This window comes from Cydia fagiglandana, chromosome 15 (genome assembly GCF_963556715.1).
Source record: "Cydia fagiglandana chromosome 15, ilCydFagi1.1, whole genome shotgun sequence".
NCBI lineage: Eukaryota > Metazoa > Arthropoda > Insecta > Lepidoptera > Tortricidae > Cydia > Cydia fagiglandana.
In genome coordinates, this window is record NC_085946.1 from 10,612,033 (window position 1) to 10,636,416 (window position 24,384).

A 24,384-nucleotide genomic window follows, 5' to 3' on the forward strand; every position below is an offset into this window, starting at 1 on the left:
GTATAGCTGCGTCCCTGTCGTCAGTTACTGATTTTTTTTTTAACAATTATGGCCTGGATGCGTGTCCTTTAAGCCAACAGTTACTGAAATAAAGTTGGTCAAGCAGATCTTGTCAGTAGAAAAAGGCGGCAAATTTAAAAAATGTAGGCGCAAAGGAATATCGTCTCATAGAAAATTTGAATTTCGCGCCTTTTTCTACTGACAAGATTTGCTTGACCAGCTATAAGTAAGAACTTTTTATAAGTACTTATCACACTTTGTTTTAACCATAGATACTTATAATATACTTAGATGACGCACCAGCGAGCTGTCACTGTTGCCACTTTTGTTTAGTGTACGATTAACAATTTAACACCACCTTGCTGTAGCCATGTCGATAAACTATCGACATTTTTTGCAATTTTAATTTTACTTAAAAGGTTTAACGATACCTAAAATGAACAAAAACGCTTTTATTCTTTATTGTGGTTATCAGATCACAATTTTATCGTCACGCCCCAGCAGGGAACGAAGGGAAAGTTCAGATATTTAATTAAAATACATAAATACATACTAAAATATATGTTCCACAATAATTGAATTATTTTATTATATTCTAATATATTTATTATTAATTAGCATTTTAATTATGTTTATGTTTAACAAAGATATTGAAGCTTCAATTAATAGATATTTCGTTGCGCTGTGTAGCGTTTATCGATATATAACATGATTAAAATCGACTTTTCACATCCCTAAAAGAGCACACATACACGTTTTTACGCACACATACACAGCCTGGATCAAACTGGATGTACCAAAAAACTTTGATTTGAAGTTCATCTTGTCAACAGTATGGTTGTCCTTTTTTGACAAATGGATTTTTAAAAGAGCGAGTAGAGAGAAATGATACTAGTTGCTACGCCATCAAAGAGAACAGATAACGTTGGGGCCTTGGTTTTAACTTATCCAGAAACTAAACGCTTTTGACAACTTCATTTCTGTGACGTTTTGGACACATTCATCCAAGGCGAATAGTGCTATAATAAATATTAAACTCTGATTTATGTTACTGGATTTCCAATCTTAACATTATACAATTAAGGTTCTTTTAGTTGTGCGCATAGCATATAATACGTCAGAAACTTAAGAATTACACTGTAATTCTAAATTGTTGTGCACGGCGACTGTTCCCACGTCTCCAAGCACAAATTTTATTTTATTTCCTAAATTATCACATTTGGAACCTTTCATCTTCACCATGGATTACCAAAGCAGGCAGCTGGCTGAAGATTGCTTTTTACGAGAGCCCGTAGATGCACGGATAAGGTAACCTATATTTCACAATGTTGGTTCAATCATTTTATCGTATTGTTAATTAATATTTGCTTGTAATTCTTAACTATAACGTCGTAAATGCATTACGCTACCATACTTAAATGTTCATTTATGCGAACATTTTTTAGAGCTTTGTGCTAATGCAGTGTTTTAGTACCACAAACTGACTTGATGATTAATACAGTGACCAAAGGAACTTCAATCTCAAATAAACCCGTTGTATTAAGCTTTTGAAACAATTTACTTGCAGTTGTTTTTACAAGTTTTAGTCGGCTGTATACACTGGTGCTCAAGTTTTTAATAATTAGAGTCTGTGCGGAAAGAGAAGAGCCGTAGAATGTATTGGACCCCATACATTTCATTTATTATCCATTATTGTCTCTTTATTTTAGAAAAGTCAAAGAGGAGCCTAAGGAAGATCCACACCCGCATCTAAAAGTGACTATGCAGACAGTTCGCTTGAACCCGGACTCACAGAAGTTGATTCTCGATACATTGAGGTATATACATGGTCCGGATTTCAAGCTTGGCAGTGCTAGCCTTTACAAGGTAAGGAAGGAAAGATACAAAACTATTTTCACCACACCAGCTCGAAAAGGCTTACTTTGCACTTCAAAAACTGATAGCAAAGTTGCATTTTATTCACATGAAATGACTTTTAAATGATGGTTTTGGATGATAAATATTTAATAACATTCATTTGGATTTGATTTGGTTTGATTTTGTTTGATATTTTACATTTAATATTTGCTTCAGGTTGGTGTGGTGAAAAACTATTTGATTATCCCTTTGACTGTCACAGTTGGTGATAGCCTAAAAATGAAAAAGTTTAATACATTATTTATCATCTTTAGGTATTTGAATAAAAGTAAACAAACAATTTGTACATTTTTGGGTAGTTATAACAAGTACAAAACGGACTAGATCTGTCACTGATTGACCTGGCCCCAATTTCACATCGGTGACAGGTGCGAGAATTGTAAAAAAAAACAGATATTTCTCTTGCGAGGTTTCTGACAATTGTCAAGATTTAGAAGAATTGTAGGTAATTCTTGACAGATAATGAGTTATAATTATGTCGGAATTTTGTGACAATTGTAGTGCTTGTTGTGACAATTTGTCATAAACTTAGCAAGAGAAATATCTGTTTTTTTTCGATATAATAAGGTTTTTTTAATAATACAATGATGGTGGCAAACGGGAATATGGCCCGCCCGATGGTAAGCGGTAACCGTAGCCCATGGATGCCTGTGACGTCAGTAACAGTGATATTTTACATTTGTGGCACCTGTCACCATGGTGAAATTGGGGCCTGACTTTATTTGATCATGTAATGTTTTCACGTACCCTGAACTGGCATAAGGAGCCATTTGAGGGTAGATTTTGTTTACTTTTATTTAGATACCTAAAGATATAGAGTATAGTTTTGTGAACTTTGTTGTACCTATTGTAAGACCTGTTCACCAGTGTGAGAGACAAAAAGTTTATATTTCTATACAAACACTAACCATATGTTGGCTCATGTTCACTTATAACTGATTTCAGGATAAAGGCACAAACCTCGGCAACAGGTACTGGATGGAGCGAGGCAATCTGGTGGTACAGGGAGGCTGCGACTACTCACTCAACAATAAACCTGACATTGAGACGTCAGAGGCACGGCTCAGAGCATTCGCTTTGGCTAAGTTGGAAAAGTAGGTTTTGTGAGGTTTTTAATTGTGATTCAAAAGGGAGGTCACAACCCTCAATATTGAGGAATGTGAAACGAGGAGATCGGCCTATAGATTTAAGTTTCGAGGCTTCTTAGTTACAGTCAATTCACGAAAGCTGGCATGTATTGAATGGAAAAATATAGGTGTGTATCAGATTAATCAATAAAATTGTAACACTGGCTATATACATGTGTCAGTCACACAATGACAGATATAATTCGTTTCGTTCATTCCATTCCTGCCAGCTTTCGTGAATCAACCTGTACTTACTACCAATAAGTATGTTTTAGTTTTAATTGTTGGGTACCTTTGCATGTAATTTCGTTTTCGAATAATTCGACCAATATGATGCGCCTTTTTTAAAATCGTAAGCATGGTATAATAATATACTCCGCCTGGTACTCTCTTCCCGTTTTTTCTAGGTCACCTGACTGACAAGCCTACGTCATCATGCGACAGCGCTATATGATTATATGCGATAGCGCTATATATGGCGGCCATGTTATTGTGACGTAGGTTTGTGTCACTCTGGGAAGAGAAGACCATGTTTTATTAGACTATGATCGTAAGTTTTGTTTCAGGTATCATTTTCACAAAGCGCACTGTGCTGAAGCATTAGAAACGACGGCGGAAAGCGTGGAGAAGGCTCTAGAAACACTCTTCTACAAGTATTTCAAAGTAGACCGCCAAGAAAAACCTGAAATCGTCCCCACACCAGGGGAGCTACTTGAAATGAGAAACGACGAGAAAGCTGTCTTAGAATCAATATACGAATCGAGCTTTAGACTTAAAGAAAACAATGTTTGGAATCTCAAATTAAGTTTAGATTATTTGACGAAAATGTACGAAAGCAAGAAAGTCGAAGCGCCGAAAACGAAAAAGAACATTAACTACAACAGTAATTTTAAAACGAAGAAAAAGGAAGTATGTAAACTGTTCTTAAAAGGCCCGTGCCGATTTGGTGCTAAATGTAAGTTTTCTCACGAAGTCAATGTAGAACCAGCAAAAGAAGTAGAGAAAGAAGACAATTCCAAAATTAACTATGAGCTAGAGATCAGGTTTCCAGAAGATACTGTATATCCTTATGAACCTCCTTTACTTTTCTTCAAAACGGAGGTGAAAACTAGCACAGTACCTGATTTGACTTGCCTACGGATAACGGCAAGACTAATAGACGAAGCAAAAGTATTAGCACAGGATGGTATACCCAGTATATACTCATTAGTAGAATTGTTAAATAATGAAGAAGATATATTAAATTTTATACAATTTGATACTAGAACTTTTCCAGAACCATCTGACGCCCTTTTCCCCCAATTAATAGAAAATTCAAATGTAGATAAGAAAAAACCGTCACATTATAAAAAAGGTGACGGTAAAGACAAAAGGGCTAATGTTGATTTTGAAGAGGTGCTGAAAGAGAACGCAGATATAGCGAAACGGTGGTTGGAGAAAAGAGACAACAATCGGTATAACAAAATGATGTCCGGGAGGAGAAAATTGCCCGCTTGGCAGAAAAAGAAGGAGATATTGAATGCAATAAGGAAATCACAGGTAAGTCTCCTTTCCTACGTAATATCAGTAAGAGGGATAACATGATTTAGGCAGTGAACATTATATGTGTAGGTACAGTCAGCAGCAGAAGTTGCTAAGCGGGTCAGGTGTTCACAATAATCTTGACGCGAATTATTGTTATTGTTAAGAGCATTAGAGCGTGTCAAGGTAATTTTTAACACCTCGCCCGCTTCTGCTGCTGGCTGTACTATTATCACATGACAGTCGCGTGATCATGAGCTGTAACTCTAACTGATAGATTTTGATGAAATGCGTCAATAAAAAAAGTGTTTTTTTAACAGGTAGTAGTAATAAGCGGTGAAACCGGTTGCGGCAAGAGCACACAAGTCCCTCAATACATCCTGGACGATTGGCTGGACAACTTCAACAAAGGCGGTCGGGAGCATGTCGAAATAGTCTGTACGCAGCCTAGGAGGATATCCGCCATTGGAGTAGCGGACAGGGTTGCAGAAGAGAGGGTGGAGAAGACTGGACAAGTTGTGGGGTATCAGGTATGTGAACTATTATAGACAAGTGTTATGTATAGATTGGTTGGATAATTTCATCAAGGGTTGGGAAAATGTGGAGATAGTGTGTACGCAGACTAGGAGGATATCCGCCATTGGAATAGCGGACAGAGTCACGGAAGAGAGACTGGAGAAGATAATTTCAACAAGGGTTGAGAAAATGTGGAGATTGTGTGCATGTGTGTACTGTGTACGCACTACACAGGCTAGGAGGATATCCGCCATTTTGTAGTAGCCTATAGGGTCACGGAAGAGAGCGTGGAGAAAACTGGACAAGTTGTGGGGTAACAGATAGGTTAACTATTATAGACAATAACAAGCGCTTCTGAGCATAGTCATACATACATAGATTGTAGGGTTTATTAAAAATAAAATGTACCTGAACTTATCAAACATTTTCATCCATTACAGATACGCCTCGAGAGCAAAGTGTCGTCTAAAACCCGTCTAACATTCTGCACAACAGGCATATTGTTACGACGACTCGAATACGACCCTCAACTCAAATCCGTCACGCACATATTGGTAGATGAAGTGCACGAGCGATCCGAAGAAAGCGACTTCCTTTTGCTCATTCTGAGGGACCTTGTCAAAGTGAGGAAGGATTTGACGGTGATACTCATGAGCGCGACTCTGAATGCTGAGCTGTTTTCGGATTACTTTGAAAATGTTCCAGTGCTGGAGATACCAGGTTCAGTAATTCTTATAACGGCTATGCGAATTCTTTTCTGTCTATGGTGCTGTTCAATACTAATAGCGTCATTCTTAACCCTTTATAAGGCACAAATAAAAAAAATTTAACCCTATCACTTTGAACTTATTCCAATTATTCAGGTGGGAAATAATATTCTCTCTGCCTTATAGAGCCTTAACTGACCGTTTGTAGGCCTTATGTAGTTGCAATAAGGATCACGAATGATTAGTTAATATCAAAGATGGTACATCCAGTGATTTATTTCATTTTTTCCAGGTCGAACGTTTCCCGTGGAGCAAATATTCTTGGAGGAGATTATGGAGCTATCGAATTACGTTTTAGAAGAAAATGGACCTTATGGGCGTAGGGTCAAAAAAGGCAAGTGTGGCTTTATTTAAAATGTAACTTAAATATTGTTATACGTGTATAAATTTCCCGCCATACAGTCGAATTTACGCTCTCATTTTAAAACAAATCTCATTTCAAAGTTGAAATAACATAGAAATTGGGTAGAATATTAAAGTAGTATACCTATATCTATCCCTGGCATTCGTTTACGTTGCCAGGCGTGGCTCATTCCGCGATTTCGTCGCGTCATTACAAGTACATGCGGCCCACACCAATTTTGGTGTCTAGCAGTAGTAGTTGCCGCGCGCCGCTACGGAACGGACGCCTGCCCGCGCTTGCGCCACCTGGCGGTCATATCTGTCGTTTTGTTAGAGATTGAACCTTCTGTATTACCTAGTACTATTATTTATTCTGTGACGTTGCTAGAAATGTAATACATACAAAGAAAATAGAGCGAGCAAAAGTTTTAAATACTTACAAATCTTTTCCTTGTATTGCAATGTTCATTATTTCTTGTATTGCAAATTGCAATGTTCATTAGTCGAAAGCGAAAGTCTAAAAAGTGTGTCTAACTTTTTATTATATTTTAGGTGACAAAGACAAGAGAATTGACCTCGAAACAGAGCTAGAAGCGTGTGACGTCCGCGCGTCCATGGAACCCCCGAAAGCATCCATTCGTGACGAAAACCTTACTGTGGCACAGGTCGTCGCCCGGTACCCGAAGTGTAGCAAAACCACGTGCAAGAACATGTATCTGATGGACACTGAAAAAGTAAGTATATTGTCTCTTTTTATTCTATCTTAGATGACAAAGACAAGAGAATTGACCTCGAAACAGAGCTAGAAGCGTGTGACGTCCGCGCGCCCATGGAACCCCCGAAGGCGTCCATTCGCGACGAAAACCTCACCGTGGCGCAGGTCGTCGCCCGGTACCCGAAGTGTAGCAAAACCACGTGCACGAACATGTATCTGATGGACACTGAAAAAGTAAGTATATTGTCTCTTTTTATTCTATCTTAGATGACAAAGACAAGAGAATTGACCTCGAAACAGAGCTAGAAGCGTGTGACGTCCGCGCGTCCATGGAACCCCCGAAAGCATCCATTCGTGACGAAAACCTCACTGTGGCGCAGGTCGTGGCTCAGTGCCCGAAGTGCAGCAAAACCACGTGCAAGAACATGTATCTTATGGATACTGAGAAAGTAAGTATATTGTCTCTTTTTATTCTATCTTAGGTGACAAAGACAAGAGAATTGACCTCGAAACAGAGCTAGAAGCGTGTGACGTCCGCGCGTCCATGGAACCCCCGAAAGCATCCATTCGTGACGAAAACCTCACTGTGGCGCAGGTCGTCGCCCGGTACCCGAAGTGTAGCAAAACCACGTGCAAGAACATGTATCTGATGGACACTGAAAAAGTAAGTATATTGTCTCTTTTTATTCTATCTTAGATGACAAAGACAAGAGAATTGACCTCGAAACAGAGCTAGAAGCGTGTGACGTCCGCGCGTCCATGGAACCCCCGAAAGCATCCATTCGTGACGAAAACCTCACTGTGGCGCAGGTCGTCGCCCGGTACCCGAAGTGTAGCAAAACCACGTGCAAGAACATGTATCTGATGGACACTGAAAAAGTAAGTATATTGTCTCTTTTTATTCTATCTTAGGCGACAAAGACGAGAGAATTTACCTCGAAACAGAGCTAGAGGCGTGTGACGTCCGCGCGTCCATAGAACCCCCCAAGGTGTCCATTCGGGACGAAAACCTCACCGTTGCCCGGTACCCGAAGTGCAGCAAAACCACGTGCTAGAACATGTATCTTATGGATACTGAGAAAGTAAGTATATTGTCTCTTTTTATTCTATCTTAGGCGACAAAGACAAAAGACCTCGAAACGGAACTAGAATCGTGTGACGTGCGCCCCGAAACCCGAAGTGCAGCAAAACCACGTACAAGAACATGTATCTGATGGACACTGAGAAAGTAAGTATACTGATTTTCATCTCTGCGATCCAGGTTGTGTTTGATACTGCGTTGGTGTTAAGAAAGGCCACTTAGCAAATATAATATGTACTATAGCCAACTCTAGCGTAGACACAAATACAGAGGTTGTGCGTTGCTCTTCAAAATAACTACGTACACTGAAGAACACCAATTCTGTAAAAACCACGGCAAGTAGCTTTTTACACGGCGGAATCGCACGCTATAATATTTCCCTATCGGCGAGGATACACGTCAGCTGTCAAGCGGACTGTTGTTTTGTTTGGTGGCAAAACGTCAAGTATGTCAAAATGAAAAACCGTGTCAATTTGCGACTATTTAAGTTCCTGCCAGGGGCACTGGAGGTAGAGGCCTTGGTCACTTTTTCTTAGTAATAGTAGGTATATGAAAATTTCAGTTTATTATTTAAGTTTCAGTTTGTGTGGATGACGCCTTACCGACGGCAAAAGTTGCAGCTGCGAAAAAAAATACACTTATATAGTTAAAATTAAGTTAATAGAATAGAATAGTTTTTTATCCGTAAACACACAGACAATAGACATACATAGAAAAAACATAGTGAAAAATAAAGTGTCATGAAATGGCCCCATCTCAGCATGTTGCTGGCGACTTCCAGTGCTGATCTTCCGATGAGACCATCAAGTGAGATATGTATATGATTACAAATTGTCCTCAGATAAACCTAGAGCTGATAGAGCACACATTGAAGTACATAGTCGACGGTAACCACAGTTGGCCGCGAGAGGGCGCCATCTTAATCTTCCTACCCGGCATAGCGGAAATCATGAGTTTACACGACCAACTGGCTGAGAGCCATACATTTAGTCCCAAGTAAGTTTATCATAATTCACAATGCACTTTGTTCGGCGCTTTTAGACATCTGGTCAAAATAACTCAACTTCCGTTCAATAGATGGCGTTGAATGCGGGAAAAGTCATCTTGTTTTATTCGTTCATATTACATATAGGGTCGCTAGTTATCGTTAGTTAGTTTTTGACAGCATTTGAATATAGGTTAACGTACACTGCTGCACAAATTTGGACTTATTGCGATCCTTAATGTCTACACACTGTATATATCTACATAAAAATGATATTTCGCAGTAACAGATTAAAAATGAAATTTATTACATATTTGCTAATCCGTCAAGTGGACGAAAACGAGAGCATGGACGGAAACTAGCGCAATGAACCTATATAAAATAAGTAGAGTTTTAGATTTAGATTCATTTCTGATTGTGAGTTTTCAAACCATCTTTTCAGAACCGGTAAATATATCCTAATACCGCTTCACTCTACGCTGTCGAGCGAAGAGCAATCCTTGGTATTCAACAAAACTCGGGAGGGAGTGAGAAAGATAGTGCTATCCACGAACATCGCCGAGACTTCGGTCACCATTGACGATTGTGTGTTCGTCGTGGACTGCGGAAGGATGAAGGAGAAACGGTAAGAGTAATATTACCACAGAATAAATAATAGTACTAGGTACAGAAGACTCACTCTCTAACAAAGCGCGTCTGTTACGATCAGGACAGATATGGCTGCTAGGTGGCGACAGCGCCGGCTTATGGCTAGCCACCACAATTGGTGTAGAACGGATGTACTTTTAGCTACCTGTAGCAAATTAAATAGAAATCGCGGAGTGAGCCACGCCTGCTCACATGGCAAGATTACGGTCGATGAGACCGATAAGTAACATTTTCCCATCCTGATACTGGTAATGTATTCACATTAGAATACCGACACATACATTTAGATACCAGTTAACTATAACTATGCTCCGGTGCTGGTAAATATTCGACTAGAGCTAGACGATAAATTCCATTAAAACATGAATTATCTATTTTTCCGTTACGAGGCATTCTAATTTCCTTCCTCCATTTCCAGATTCGATTCAAACCGCAACATGGAGTCCCTAGAGCTAGTCTGGGTGTCCCGCGCCAACGCGAAACAACGCAAAGGTCGCGCGGGCCGTGTCATGCCCGGAGTGTGTGTACACCTTTATACTTCACACAGATACCAGTATCATTTGCTGGAGCAACCCGTACCGGAGATACATAGGGTGCCGTTGGAACAACTGCTGCTTAAGATCAAGATATTACCGCTGTTTCAGAATATGAGCGTACATGAGGTTTTAGGTGGGTTTAATATTATTTGATTTGATTTCATTGCTCTTTTAAATATTTTTTTAAATTCCCATTTGTAATTCACAGGCAAAACGATAGAACCGCCAACGAAACCGAGCATCGACAGCGCCCTCTGTCGCCTCCAAGACGTTGGTGCCCTTGATAAATCCTACGGACTCACACCTCTAGGAGCTCACTTGGCAGCTTTGCCAGTGGACGTGCGAATAGGAAAACTTATGTTGTTTGGAGCAATCTTCTGTTGTGTTGACTCGGCGCTTACGATGGCCGCTTGTCTCAGCCATAAGAGTCCGTTCGTCGCGCCTTTTGGGAAAAAGGTTGGTTTCAAAAAAGTTCATTATAAAAGACTAGTGGCTTTATTAGTTAACGCGCTACATGCCTCAATTGGCTAGTATTCGTTTGTCTTGTTGTGTCATTTTGACTTCTCTATACATATACAATTTAGAGTTAGCCCAAGAAAAGTCTGCAGAGATCTTGACAGCACACGCAGTGCAGGTGTTATTATAAACGTTAAACTTCTATTAAACTCATATCAGCCAGAGAATGTCCACTGCTGGACATAGGCCTCCTATGAAATTATGACGTATATACTCGTATAACACCGGCACTGCGTGTGCTGTTAAAATCTCTGCAGACTTTTCTTGGTCTAACTCTAACTACATAATTGAGGCTTACAGTTTTATGAATTAAATTGTAATTCTATATAGAATCAGCTCAAGAGGGAATCTGTGATATACCTTAGCCAATGTCTTTAATGATTTTTGAGACCTGATATTGATAATCAATATAACATTACCGGCATTAATAACTTCTCTACGTATTTTGTTACAGGGTGAAGCAGATGCCAAGAGAAAAGAATTCGCGTGCTCGAATAGCGACCAATTGACGACTTTAAGAGCCTACAGGGTATGTTATCTATACTATCTATAAATATATCTTTTTCTTTTATTATTTGTCACTTTATCCGGAAAAGTTACCACTTTTTGTAGGTTTATAAAGATATCTACAGCCAGGCAAAAAAAAGTAGAAATTAAAAAGTGGCTACACTGTAGTGTCGTCCCTTACAAATCAATTTATATTAGAGAACGGGACGACACTACAGTGTTGCCACTTTTTAATTTCTACTCTTTTTTTGCCAGATTGTACGTATTTTTTGAATTTCGCTTTTTTTTCAGAAATGGCAACTGGCGTTGCAACGCAGCACCCACGCCGCCCTAGTGTTTGCCAACGAGCATTACCTGTCTCACAAGACGTTGCTCATGTTGGGAGACATCAAACATCAGTTATTAGGGTTGCTGGCCGCTATAGGTTTCGTACCAGACATGCCAGACTTGAGGAGGAAGATGAGGAAAGACTCAGTTGCTGCTCTCACTGGACAACAGGTGACATTGACTGTTCTTTTTTTTATTTGTCTTTATGACATACTAACTTCAGCTTGCAATTTCATCTGCGCAAAATTAGTACTTTCATGTTCTAGTTCCATAGTAAAATTCACCCCCTTAAGGGATGCTTTCCGTCATGACAACAACCCTTCCTTTCCTGGAGCCCAGACTATCTCCATACCAAATTTCGGTTCAGCGGTTTAAGCGTAAAGAGATAACAGACAGACAGAGTTTTCGGATATATATTATTAGTAGGGATAACGATGGCCTTGCCCCAGATAAGTATGCCATAAGACTTATTACTGTGAATGTAACTAAAATAAACAAGGCGATTTTTTTTCTAGTTGAACTCGAACGGTGACAATGACAAGCTGTTGGCAGCCATTTTGTGTGCAGCGTTATATCCCAACGTCGTCAAGGTAATATAACTTAGTGTCGTTATATTATGTATAAAATATATTGCTTATTACAGTTATTACGTTTACAAGCCAATTTTCACCCAGGACAATGCGATAATTAAATCGTAAAATGAATTTACAGATAAAACACCGAAGGTTCAAGTTTTGATAAGTGGTTAGACTTTGTTACTAAAATACCCACTTATCAAAACATAAGGTTTGCAAAGTTTTTATAAAATAAATTTGTTTAGAGAATAATCTATGTTTTTTTTTTATTATAGGTGCTCACTCCAGAAAAGTCCTTCCACATGCAAGCCGGCGGCGCTATCCCTCGCCAGCCGAACGCCGACGAATTAAAATTCAAAACGAAAACCGATGGTTACGTCGCGCTTCACCCTTCCTCTATCAACTCGAACGTCGGCTATTTCAACAGCCCGTACCTAGTGTACCAGGAGAAGGTGAAAACGTCGCGAGTTTTCATTCGAGAGTGTTCCATGGTACCGCAGTTGCCGCTCGTTCTGTTTTCTGGTGAGTTAATTTGCGATTTATGTCTTGGAGTATAAGGTTGACATTCGTACTATACAAGGCTGATATAACTAGGGCTACATGAGATAGCCTTATTTATTTTCGGAAGTAATGAGGAAGACAGAAATATTCGGCCGTGGCTCGGATTCAAACAGTTGTTTTTTAAGTTAGTAGATTTACTGAAAATACTTTGACTAATTATGACCTGAACAGATTGGTCACACTTCAATTATTAAAAAAAAACATGGCATTTTTTTTAATCCAATCGAAACGCAAAAACTACAGATGATTTCAACTACAAGTGATGTAGGAATTCTGAAGAAAATTCTTTAGTTTAATATATTTAAAAATAAACAGATGTATGTAAACATTATACTTATGTTATGGCACTTCTTGAAGTAATGTAGTAGTAGATTTATTATTCCCTTTATTTATTTTTGATCTCAAGTTAAGTTGTTTATAACATGAATATAAAAGTAAAATACAAAAGCATATAAAAACAGTAAAAGATACATATAAAGACATTATAAAAAACCTAACCTAGGTTGCCGCCGGCAGCGGGGCAGGGCCCAAGCTGCCTGTGGTCAGGGCCGCAGAGTGAGGAACCGACGTACTATACGCGCCGTGTCCAAAATTACCGCCTTCTGCATCTGACCCTTGATCCAACCACCCAGCGAGAGTCTCTCTAGGTGTTGGTCGAGACTCTTCGCTATTTATTTATTATTATTTATATTGTATTTGTTTTAGGGTGCAATTTGTCAGTGGAGCTGCACAACGGTACATTTATTGTATCCCTGGAAGATGGATGGATCATGTTCCAGGTGGAGAAACATGAGGTAACATTGCCTATTGTAATATTTGCTTACTTCAACGCATTTGATCTTGGATATATAAGCTATGTTTTTCAAAACTCGCATACCTACCTATTTCCAACTCGTCTTCGATGAATAAAACCATATTCCTATAAATCTGAATATGTGGTGGGCACATAGACTAGGAATCCTCTAGACCGAGTTTAGAGCAATTATTTCATGCAACCGATGATGCCAAAAATGCGGGGGTGCGCGGGACGAGGTGAGCGAAGTCCCGTGCCGTGATTGGTCCGTTCAAAGACACGGACGTCACACAAAGACACTTTCGACTCGAACATGGAGTATTACCGTATGCGTGGCAGAGGGGGTAGCGCGACTATGCTCGGTCTAGAGGATTCCTAGTCTATGGGTGGGCACTACAGTACGTCTTAGGGTGGTATTCCATCTCTCTAATATATTGGTCCAATCTCACTCTCTCATTAAGCAAAATTAGAGACAAAATACACATTGGACATAGAAATTGGACAGGTGAAATAACACCCTTACCTACATATATTGCCGTGCATAAAATCAGAGATATACAGGTGATTCAGGAGACGTGAGCAGGACTAAGACTGCGCCTTTTGTAAATTATAAGCAACTGTTTCGTATCAGTATTAGTGAGATTAACGTTAATTTTCTACTCGTGTTGAAAAAAAAATTAATAAATTTATTTACGACATGCATGGTCACCCTAAAATTAGAATACTAAATAGTACAGTCATTATAGATTTTGACCCGTGAATAATTAGTTCTTGGATTTTTTTTTCGAAGGTCCCTCGGGGGGGTCGCTGGGAGTGTAAATTCAAAAAGTAGGCTTAATCAGGCTCCTGCGTATATTCAAAAAATGGTTTTTTTTCCAAAAAAACGGTTTTTCTTCAATAACTCGGCCATTTTTGATTTTACAGTATAACCGTAAGGACAAAAATTGTAGGAAATTTGATTCTCTACAAGTTAGTCCAGTCATTATATCCAAAAAACCGACCCTTCCCGTGAATAATCAGTTCTTGGATTTTTTTTTCGTACGTCCCTCGGGGGAATCACTGGGAGTGTAAATTCAAAAAGTAGACTGAATCAGGGTCCTGTGTATATTCCAAAAACGGTTTTTCTTGAATAACTCGGTCATTTTTGATTTTACAGTAAAACCGTGAGGACAAAATTTTTAGAAAATTTGATTCTCTACAAGTTTGGTCCTTACAATTTTTCTTCTAGGATCGATAGTTTGTAAATAAAATTTGAAAAAAGCGACAAATTCAAAATATTTTCAACAACTCGTTTATTTTCAACTTTACGACATAAATGAAAAGGACTAAACTTGTAGAGAATCAAATTCTGAACAATTTTGGTTCCCACCTTCTTTCCCCCAAAATCGATATTTTAGACATTAAACTTGAAAAACGCGACAAATTCAAAATATTATCATTATCTCCTATGTTCCACGCTTTACGGCATAAATGAAGGGAAACAAAGTTGTAGAGAATCAAATTCTGAACAATTTTTGTCCTCACGGTTTTACTGTAAAATCAAGAATGACCGAGTTATTCAAGAAAAACCGTTTTTCGAATATACACAGGACCCTGATTCAGTCTACTTTTTGAATTTACACTCCCAGTGATTCCCCCGAGGGACGTACGAAAAAAATCCAAGAACTGATTATTCACGGGAAGGGTCGGTTTTTTGGATATAATGGCTGGACTAACTTGTAGAGAATCAAATTTCCTACAGTTTTTGTCCTTACGGTTTTACTGTAAAATCAAAAATGGCCGAGTTATTGAAGAAAAACCGTTTTTTTGGAAAAAAAACCATTTTTCGAATATACGCAGGAGCCTGATTAAGCCAACTTTTTGAATTTACACTCCCAGTGACCCCCCCGAGGGACCTACGAAAAAAAAATCCAAGAACTAATTATTCACGGGTAGGGTCGGTTTTTTGGATATAATGACTGTACTAAAACTACTGATATTCTGTGTCAAATTGATTGTCATCACTGTCATCACGTTCTGGTTACTTTTGAAAACTCGTATCTCACTCAAGTTTGACAGTTTATTTCTTCGTAATCAAATGCTGTCATTACGGTTAAAGAGGTTTTATGGTTATTAATTGGGTCTTGTAGGGTAACCATGATTGTAGAGAATTAAATTTGCCCTCACCAAAAAGTTAAAAAATAGGAAAATTTGTGGTTGTTTCAACTAAATACGACGGTGATCGGTCAATTATCAGTTACTGAGTGTCCAGGATTAGTCCTGCTCACGTCTCATGAATCACCCTGTATATAACTCCGTATAAGATAAATAAAGTCTAAGAAAAAAACGTGCCTCGGATGTCAAGCAAAAGTCACTGTCGAATAGATGGCGCCATACACCTTTGGCCTATTGTCGTTTAGATGGCGTTGGCGACACCGTTTGATATTTAACAATTTTAACACGTATCAGTGAAAGAACATGGGTCATTGTGGAACAATAAAAATTAATAATCATATATCCGTAAACATATTTTAATTCATTTATACATTTTCAATTTTATTTTAAGTTTTAATCGTGTGTCGATAGATGGCAGTAAATGTACCGTGACTACAAAATTTACTTTGACAGGACCCCTCTATACTATCTATTCTTTTTGATAAAATGTAATAAATCTTATATTATACGAGAAACGTGATTGCAGAGTCCAATTATATTAGGAAAACAGGATTATCTTTTAAACGCCATCTAGTTGTGCCGTTTGTAACATCAGTGTTTCGTACTACTGATGGCAAGTGCAGATGGTTCTAGTTAAAGCTAATGTCCATAGATGGCGCTGATATACAAATTTGATTTTTATTATTTTTCTTTTCTCACAATTTTAAATACATAACATAACGATTTTAACAAAATTTCAGGTGGCGGAAATGCTGAAGACGATACGAGTGGAACTAATAAACTTACTTGAAGAGAAAATTAACGATCCTTGTCTGAATTTGTTGAATTATGAAAAAGGAAACAAAATTATACAGACGATTGTCCAAGTCGTTACTAAAGATTAAAATGAAACGATACTGCCATCGATATTGTGATTATAATTATAACTTACTAGATGCTTAAAGTGTTCAAATTGTTACCAACCTTGGTTTTGGAAGTTGTATTTTTATATTGTACTGTAAGTACGATTATTCATTGAATTTTGATTGAGTTCAGATTAAGTTAACGAAACTAAATACAAATATCGCTAATTCTATAGGTATCGTCAACCGGGTTGAATAGGGATGGCTGGGGTAAATAGGGACAAACCTTTAAATGTGATTTACCTGATAATTTCTTTAAAAATACCTACAAAAATTGTATCTTTTGATTGAAAATAATAGTAGATTTTGTATGATACAATTTGTGTGGGTAAATAACATTTTAAGTTTTGTTCCTATTCACCCCAGCCGTCCCTATTCACCCCGGTTGACGGCACATTGTCTCTATAAAAAGCTGTTTTTTCGAAATAACTAAAATCGTCGAATGCTCTAGACTATCTACAGTCAATGTGTGTTTCTCTTTGCTGGTACTATTGTACCTATGTATATGTATAGAGGTACATTAAAATGTGTTAATACTTAATATTAATTACTCGTAACATATCCCGGTGATCTGTTATTTGTCTTTGTTGGCAATGTACGCTTCTTAATGCAATTTAGGTACCTACTAGAAATGTTTTTATAAGTAGGCAAATTTTATATACTGTATGAAATAAACTATTTTGTTTATTTCACACTTTTTATTTTTTGTTAGCATAAGACCTTTAGGTACTTATACCATAACACAATAATAAAATATGTAATGATTATATAGATACGTCATATAAGTCTTTTCTAGGTTTGATTTGTGCCAAAATTAACTAAATTGAGGCATTTAAAAATTTGACTGCCAGTTAACATAGCAAGGAGATGCAAACGTGCAGCTCAAGAGATAACTTTCATCCCGTATAGGTATAAAATTCTCTCAATAATCGTAAAAAGAAAATGGTAGGTACATATAATTTACATTTCAGTGCCCCAAAATCCATAACAAATCGATACACACATAATATTTCCCCGCTTCAATATTTTACCTGTGCCCATGACAAACCAAACAAACCTGCTACAAATCAAATCGGGCCGAGATTGTTCTGTGGCCGGTGAAATATCGCGCGCATACATCATATCGCGAACGGCCAAGGGACGGAGGCCCTAACGACTGTAAGGATGTGGCCCGCCGTCTACTGAGCGTTTCGCTTGCAGCGTCAACGGAAAGAGAATTCGCTGAGAACATTTTGTTCGTGGGTATTGACGCGTAATGCCGAGCAGGCGCATTAACGTATATCTCAGGACTGGCCTTACGGGCAATAAGAATGGGGTTAGTACAGCGGTGTGACACCGGTACAACGCGATTGGTTTATGAGTTCGCGTCACGCGCGCGATTGGTCGTAACTAGTTGCGTTAGACTGCACGATTGGCTTGAATTCGTGAGTAACGCCGCTGAACTGGTACCATTTTTAGTGCCCATAAGGCCCGTCCTGGGGTACATAAAAATCTGGAAAATATCATAACCTAACAATTACAAAAATTCTCAAAGATATCAAAACAAAAGGAAAAACCCCGACCATCAAAATTCTGTCCTTTCAATTCCTCTTTGCATGCCCTTTTTACTTGCCAAATAACTCCAAGACAGAAAAACCGCTCCGCGTCTCTCAGACCACAGCCCACAGCAATATTTCACCTCGCGGTAAAAAATTGGAAAAGGCTCCATTCGCGGGCGATTCCAATAGTGTGCACTACACGGTACACGACACGGTCGTAAAACGCACGCGGGTGGACGTGATGACTTGTCCCGAACAGTTTGTTCCAAATTCAAATTATTTGAGGGATTCCCATTGGATTTCAAACCCTGTCCCCTTTTATAACAGCCGTTACCATTGGTTTTAGGAATATGGTTGTAAGTTAATGTACGAAGCAAAGGACCCCGCAGCAAACATAGGGAAAAAGTGGTTTCAGTTAAATCACACAAAATTTTAGTATGATGTTAATTTGGCTCTCCTGATTATTTTTTTGTATGGGCACAACTCTCAGAAGTATACTTTCAGAAATAATTAATATAATTGTTTCATACAAAATATGTGTTTGTTAAGGTGGTTCGATTTTCATACAAAATTCAATCAAAGCTCATTAAGTAACTACACACTATTAGTACATAAATATTTCCGCATTTATCTTCCTTCGAATATTCGTTTGCGCGAAATTAACAGGAAAACAATGTTTCATACAGAAATCATGCAAAAATCATAGTTAAATTTTCATCAATTTTACGTATGTGTGTGTCACAAATGTCGTGTACAGATACATTTGCGACGTTGCCATACCATTTCCGACGTTGCCGGGCTGACCACGGCGCGAATTTGGAGTGCCGTCATGTTTAGTGCAATTTTGTTGACACTGACGTTTGACAGGTACTTAATTGACCTGAGCGAGAATAAGTACCCGAAGTTCGTCAGCTTAGCTAAGAACTATCATGGCGTGTTATGCAAACAGTCGCTTTTTTGCTTACAAACGGAAGATTCCCGGTTCGATCCCCAGTCAATTGTATGCTGGAACATAACTTTTTGTATTTTTGTTACATCTAAATTTCGTATTGTTTTTTTATTTTTATTTAATTTTTCTTATTATCATAAATCGATTGATTAAGTATGGTATGGGCTACACGTATTCGTTTATTTTTGACAAAGAAAATTAGAAATTATACTCTACCTAATCTCTCTTATTTTTACAATCAGGACATCCTCACTGCAATAAAAAAGAGATATATAAAATTTCCTGTGGATAAAATAATGGATTTTGTCTATGAATGAAAAACACAATTATTACTATAGTTTGTTTTTTTTAGCATTAGAAATAAGGTAAACAATCTTGACGTGTCTTTTAATTGAAAAACACATTTTAAAAATAAGTTACGGCAAATATGTAACAATTATAAATCAAATACGATCATTTATATTCTTCTGCTTTCATAAGTAATAGTTTTTTGATTTTTAAAAAGCGTTTAAATCTGTGTGCCTAGCCAAGATGCCAGTCGTTCGCTCCGTAGCGAACGTTAGGGTAATACCTGTCTCTATCATTCTGCCATATTAATGCGACAGACACGGCTGCGCTTCGGTCGCTACGGAGCGTAAACCATTGGCACCTTGGCTAGGCACCCTGGTCATCTGGAAAGCGAAACACATACGGAACGCGTTTCTATTACTCAATACAGTGGCCAGTTGCAGATTCGGCGGTAAACTTAACTATACCTAAATCTGGGTGCCTAGCCAAGATGCCAGTCGTTCGCTCCGTAGCGAACGTTAGGGTAATACCTCTCTCTATCACTCTGTCATATTAATGCGACAGACACGGTTGCGCTTCGTTCGCTACGGAGCGTACACCATTGGCATCTTGGCTAGGCACCCTGGTCATCTGGAAAGCGAAACACATACGGAACGCTTTTCTATTACTCAATACAGTGGCCAGCTGCAGATTCGGCGGTAATCTTAACTATACCTAAATCTGGGTGCCTAGCCATGATGCCAGTCGTTCGCTCCGTAGCGAACGTTAGGGTAATACCTCTCTCTATCACTCTGCCATATTAATGCGACAGACACGGCTGCGCTTCAGTCGCTACGGAGCGTAAACCATTGGCACCTTGGCTAGGCACCCTGGTCATCTGGAAAGCGAAACACATACGGAACGCGTTTCTATTACTCAATAAAGTGGCCAGCTGCAGATTCGGTTTTAAAGTTAACTATACCTAAACCTGGGTGCCTAGCCACGATGCAGGCTAGTAGAGTTCTCTTTCACCTTCAGCAGAACCGGGAGATCCAAACCTACCTACTTTTCATCTAATAATCTCAAGAATCAGTGCATGATTCAAACTTTACCGGTTGCCGTGGTAAGACCTAGGATTTACCATATCGGTGTTGGTAAAAGCCCGAAGTAAACTAGTAAGATTTAACATTTCGGGCTTTTACCGATCGGCATCGGTAAAACCTAGGTTTTACCGGTAAATCCTAGGTTTTGCCGTACTTCGGGCTTTTACAGTAACATATATATAATAATTGCTCGTTTAAAGGTAAGATAACACAAAGGAGAAACAAAAAGAAATTACCTACTCGCACCAGTCTTGAACCCCAATCCTCTTGCACGTAGTTATTTCCACGAACATACCGTTACGCTATTGCAATGCAACATACTTACGTTGTGTGAAATTGTCTACTACAAGGATCACGGAAACACTGTTTGCATGTGTGAGTAATACTAGGAAAAAGCGTGACAGCAACACTCCGTCGAATTAAAAAGGTGGTTTTTGCACAATGAAGTATTCAATGTTTACTTTAATTGTTCAATATTTATTTAAAGAGTGCGCGAAACATACTTTTAAGTATACAAATACCATGACCATTTCACAAAAAAATAAAACCTGAAATTTTGCAAAAGTGGTGCCATCTAGCGAGAGTTAAGTTTTGAGTAACCTAGGCGAACCACCTTAACCATTATTTACGTAATTCCTTCTCTTGACAGTTGTTGGCTGCACCTTATAACGTCAATAACTGTCAGTGCGTGTCATAACAATTATATCGATTTTAGAAAACATGTCGCGTAAATAGAAAAATATATACTTGATTATTTCTGAAAGTATACTTCTGAGAGAATTGTGCCCATACAAAAAAATAATCAGGAGAGCCAAATTAATATCATACTAAAATTTCGTGAGATTTAACTGAAACTACTGTTTCCCTATGTTTGCTGCGGGGTCCTTTATGACCGCGATTGTGTTTTTTTACATTTTAAAATTTTTATCAACTTAGTTCTTAGAGCCGCCACCGGTAACTATACTAGCGGAATCAAACCTTTTAACTTTAAAAAGTGTTAACGATCTGTATCAAACCGAAAAGATAACAGAAAATGTACATTGTTATTTTTTACATAACAAGTATGTTTTTAGAAATATGATACCAACTTATTATGCGCCATCTGTAATTGGGTAGCAGAACTTAATCAACGAAACTGAATTAGTTTTTGTTCGGTGACAGAGATGGCGGTGTTTATTTCCAATACGATTTAAATTCCATCAGAACTAATTAGAAGTCTGAAGTAGCATCTTGTTAGTTTTTTTACAATTCCATTGGATTGTTTTTAATTCTAATGATCTTCATTTACGCCAGTTACTAGATAGTCGTAGCCAGTTGAATTTCCCTTAACTTTAAATGTCCAACAATTATTGCATGGTGTGACAGTTATTGGTAGGTTCTCCGGTTGATTACAGTGTCAAATGTAAACTTTGAAATTATTTATTTATTTAGACTTTATTGCACAAAATATATACAACAATGTACAAATGGCGGACTTAATGCCAAAAATGGCATTCTCTACCAGTCAACCATAGGGCCAAACAGAGATATCTACAATCGAAATTGAATTATGATCGAAATCATTTCAAATTAATGAGAGAAGTTGTAACTTTGCAGTAAGTTTTTCGCAGCTTACTTTTTTGTCCAACTTAAGTACCTATCTATTTATTAGCTTAAAAACAATATTATATCATACTGTAACACACACAACAATATCATATTGTACATACACGCCATTTACTTAGTAAAATGGCCAAAGTAGCCAGTAGCATAGCCCTAAACTTTAAAAAGCCGAACTTATTTTATTGAATGGCTCGCAAGTGATTGGTACGCCCGGCACGTCGGCATCGTAATTGGCACATTTGCCGAACGGGCCGCTGCTAACGCTCGGGCTCGTTCGGATTAGCGGGAAAGCATACGAAAATGGTTTTAGATTTCGTTATACGGAATATAGGGTTTTATAAGGCTCATAATTTTTTGAAAGTATGTATAGATTTCTTGTCCGATGCTACCTACTTAAGAATCTTTCTACAATTCGGACGTCTTAAAAGAATAAAACAAAGTTCTTATATGGTACTCTTATAATGGACGTGGCACCGATAATGAAATACATTTAAATACATATACCTAAATGATCAGGGTATTTTATTTATTCGCTTAAAATAAATGAGCAGTTAAAATTTAAACTTCCGCTTGCTTAAGTCCGACTAAATTAAATATGTAATAGTATTTACCACTGTTGTTGTTATTATATATGTCAACTAGCTTTTAACCCCTACGAATTGGTACTTCGATATCCCACTTCCATAGTAAAATCCAGTCCCATTTTTACTTCGTTAAGGACGATTTTTGCTACAAAAACTATCCTTAGTCTCTCCTTGGGACTCCAATAAGATTCATAAAAAAATCATTTAAATCGATTCAGTGGTTTTTAGTGTGAATATAGACGGAGTTACTTTCGTATTTATAATATAGGTACCTACATAGTAGAAATATAATTATAGAGTTATAATTAAAATCATTATTATATACTACGGACTAGTAGGCACATCCCTAAGACAACACAACAGTAAACAAATCCACCCAAACCGTCCTAAATACCATATTCAAATGCCAAAACCCGTATCACAAAAACCCATCCGTTATTATCGCCAATTCGGCGAATAAATCAGGGTCTGCCGAATCCGGCGATAAATTTCGGCGAACCCTGGTCATCGCCGACCCTAGCGTTAACCCGGTTGGACCTTTCCGCTAAATAAATCCCTTATCTGCATACGGCAAACCTTTCCAGGGTCCGGCTTAATAAATTCAGGTTGGGTCGAGAGAACTTTCTTAGGGAAGTCATATAGAGATGATACAATACAATTTGGAGGATTTTTGTCAGTTGGTTCTTCAGACATATAACTTAGAAAAAAGTAGTAGTAGTAGTAATCACTTTATTGTTACACAACACAGGCTTACAAAAATAAATTACAGTAATGGAAGTACAAAGGCGAACTTATCCCTATAAGAGATCTCTTCCAGATAAGCTGGCCAAAAAAGACAAAAAAAAGTGATTGAAAAAGTGTTTTGTTAAAAGTGATTGACTAAATGAAATATTAACGACTGATGTTAACGTCGATACCTTACCTCGTGTGTTCACATAAAGAAGATAGCTTCCGCGAAATATCTACAGAACACATCCGACATCTTCTTTGGTAGTTTTCCAGTATTATGGACTATGGCACTCTATATTATCTACAGTTTGTTGGCAAGTCCAACAGAATATATCTATTATGTGAACGAGAAAAACACTTCACATTTCCACCTAAAATAGGTATGTAAATTGTGCTTTTGATAAAATATAATTATTGTGACTACAAGACGGTTTGACTTCTTCGCCCATACGGCACCAGACCACTCCACCTCTACAACTGAACACAGTTTCCGAGTTTATTAGTTATTATACTAGCTTAGCGACATAATAAATTTAAAAAATGCATCAGCGGTATTCTCTCTCTTTGGTCGGTCTCTCATGTCTGAGGATCGTGGTCAGTATCCCTCCAGTAACCCTGAGGTTGCATCTGGAGCGGATGATCTGTCTCCACCGGTTTCTGTCCGACGCGTCTCTGACGACCGTGTAGAAAGCAGAGGATGACGAGTCTTTAACTGGATCGGTCCATCTTGTTGGTGAACGACAATCAGTTTTCCAAACTTTCGTCGCCTCTGCGCACTGTGTATCCGAAATATGACAGTATGCGTTGTTGGCATATGGTGGATAGACGAGTTTTCACTCGGAGCTGGGTTAGGATTGATGCATTAGTACGTCTCGCCGTCCAAGGTATTCGCAACATTTGTCTCCAGCACCACATCTCAAATGCAGCAATCCTTTTTCGCTCTCTCAGCGGTATTATCCACTCAGTATCCAGTCCTGAGGCCTGCTCATTTGGAAGGCGGCCGAGCGTCCCGAATCAATAGTAATTCTGCGGGTAATCCTTGGCCCTCTGAAAAATACATAACTCAGCTGCGCCCCACTTTGTACTGTTTGGGTTCCATTAGCTTATACAATTATAGAATTT

General features: G+C 38.3%; 1 protein-coding gene across 1 annotated transcript; it reads left to right on the forward strand.

Moving 5' to 3' along the window:
• Positions 1-1,122: 1,122 nt before the first annotated feature.
• Positions 1,123-17,177, forward strand: LOC134671342 (putative ATP-dependent RNA helicase DHX57). The gene is made up of 18 exons (XM_063529168.1): positions 1,123-1,308; positions 1,710-1,866; positions 2,863-3,011; positions 3,611-4,583; positions 4,886-5,095; positions 5,522-5,801; positions 6,081-6,188; positions 6,743-6,924; positions 8,828-8,982; positions 9,414-9,596; positions 10,038-10,288; positions 10,364-10,611; positions 11,126-11,200; positions 11,470-11,676; positions 12,021-12,095; positions 12,356-12,602; positions 13,347-13,435; positions 16,329-17,177. The coding sequence occupies exons 1-18, from the start codon at positions 1,241-1,243 to the stop codon at positions 16,470-16,472; spliced, it is 3,801 nt and encodes a 1,266-aa protein (XP_063385238.1). The 5' UTR covers positions 1,123-1,240; the 3' UTR covers positions 16,473-17,177.
• Positions 17,178-24,384: the final 7,207 nt, after the last annotated feature.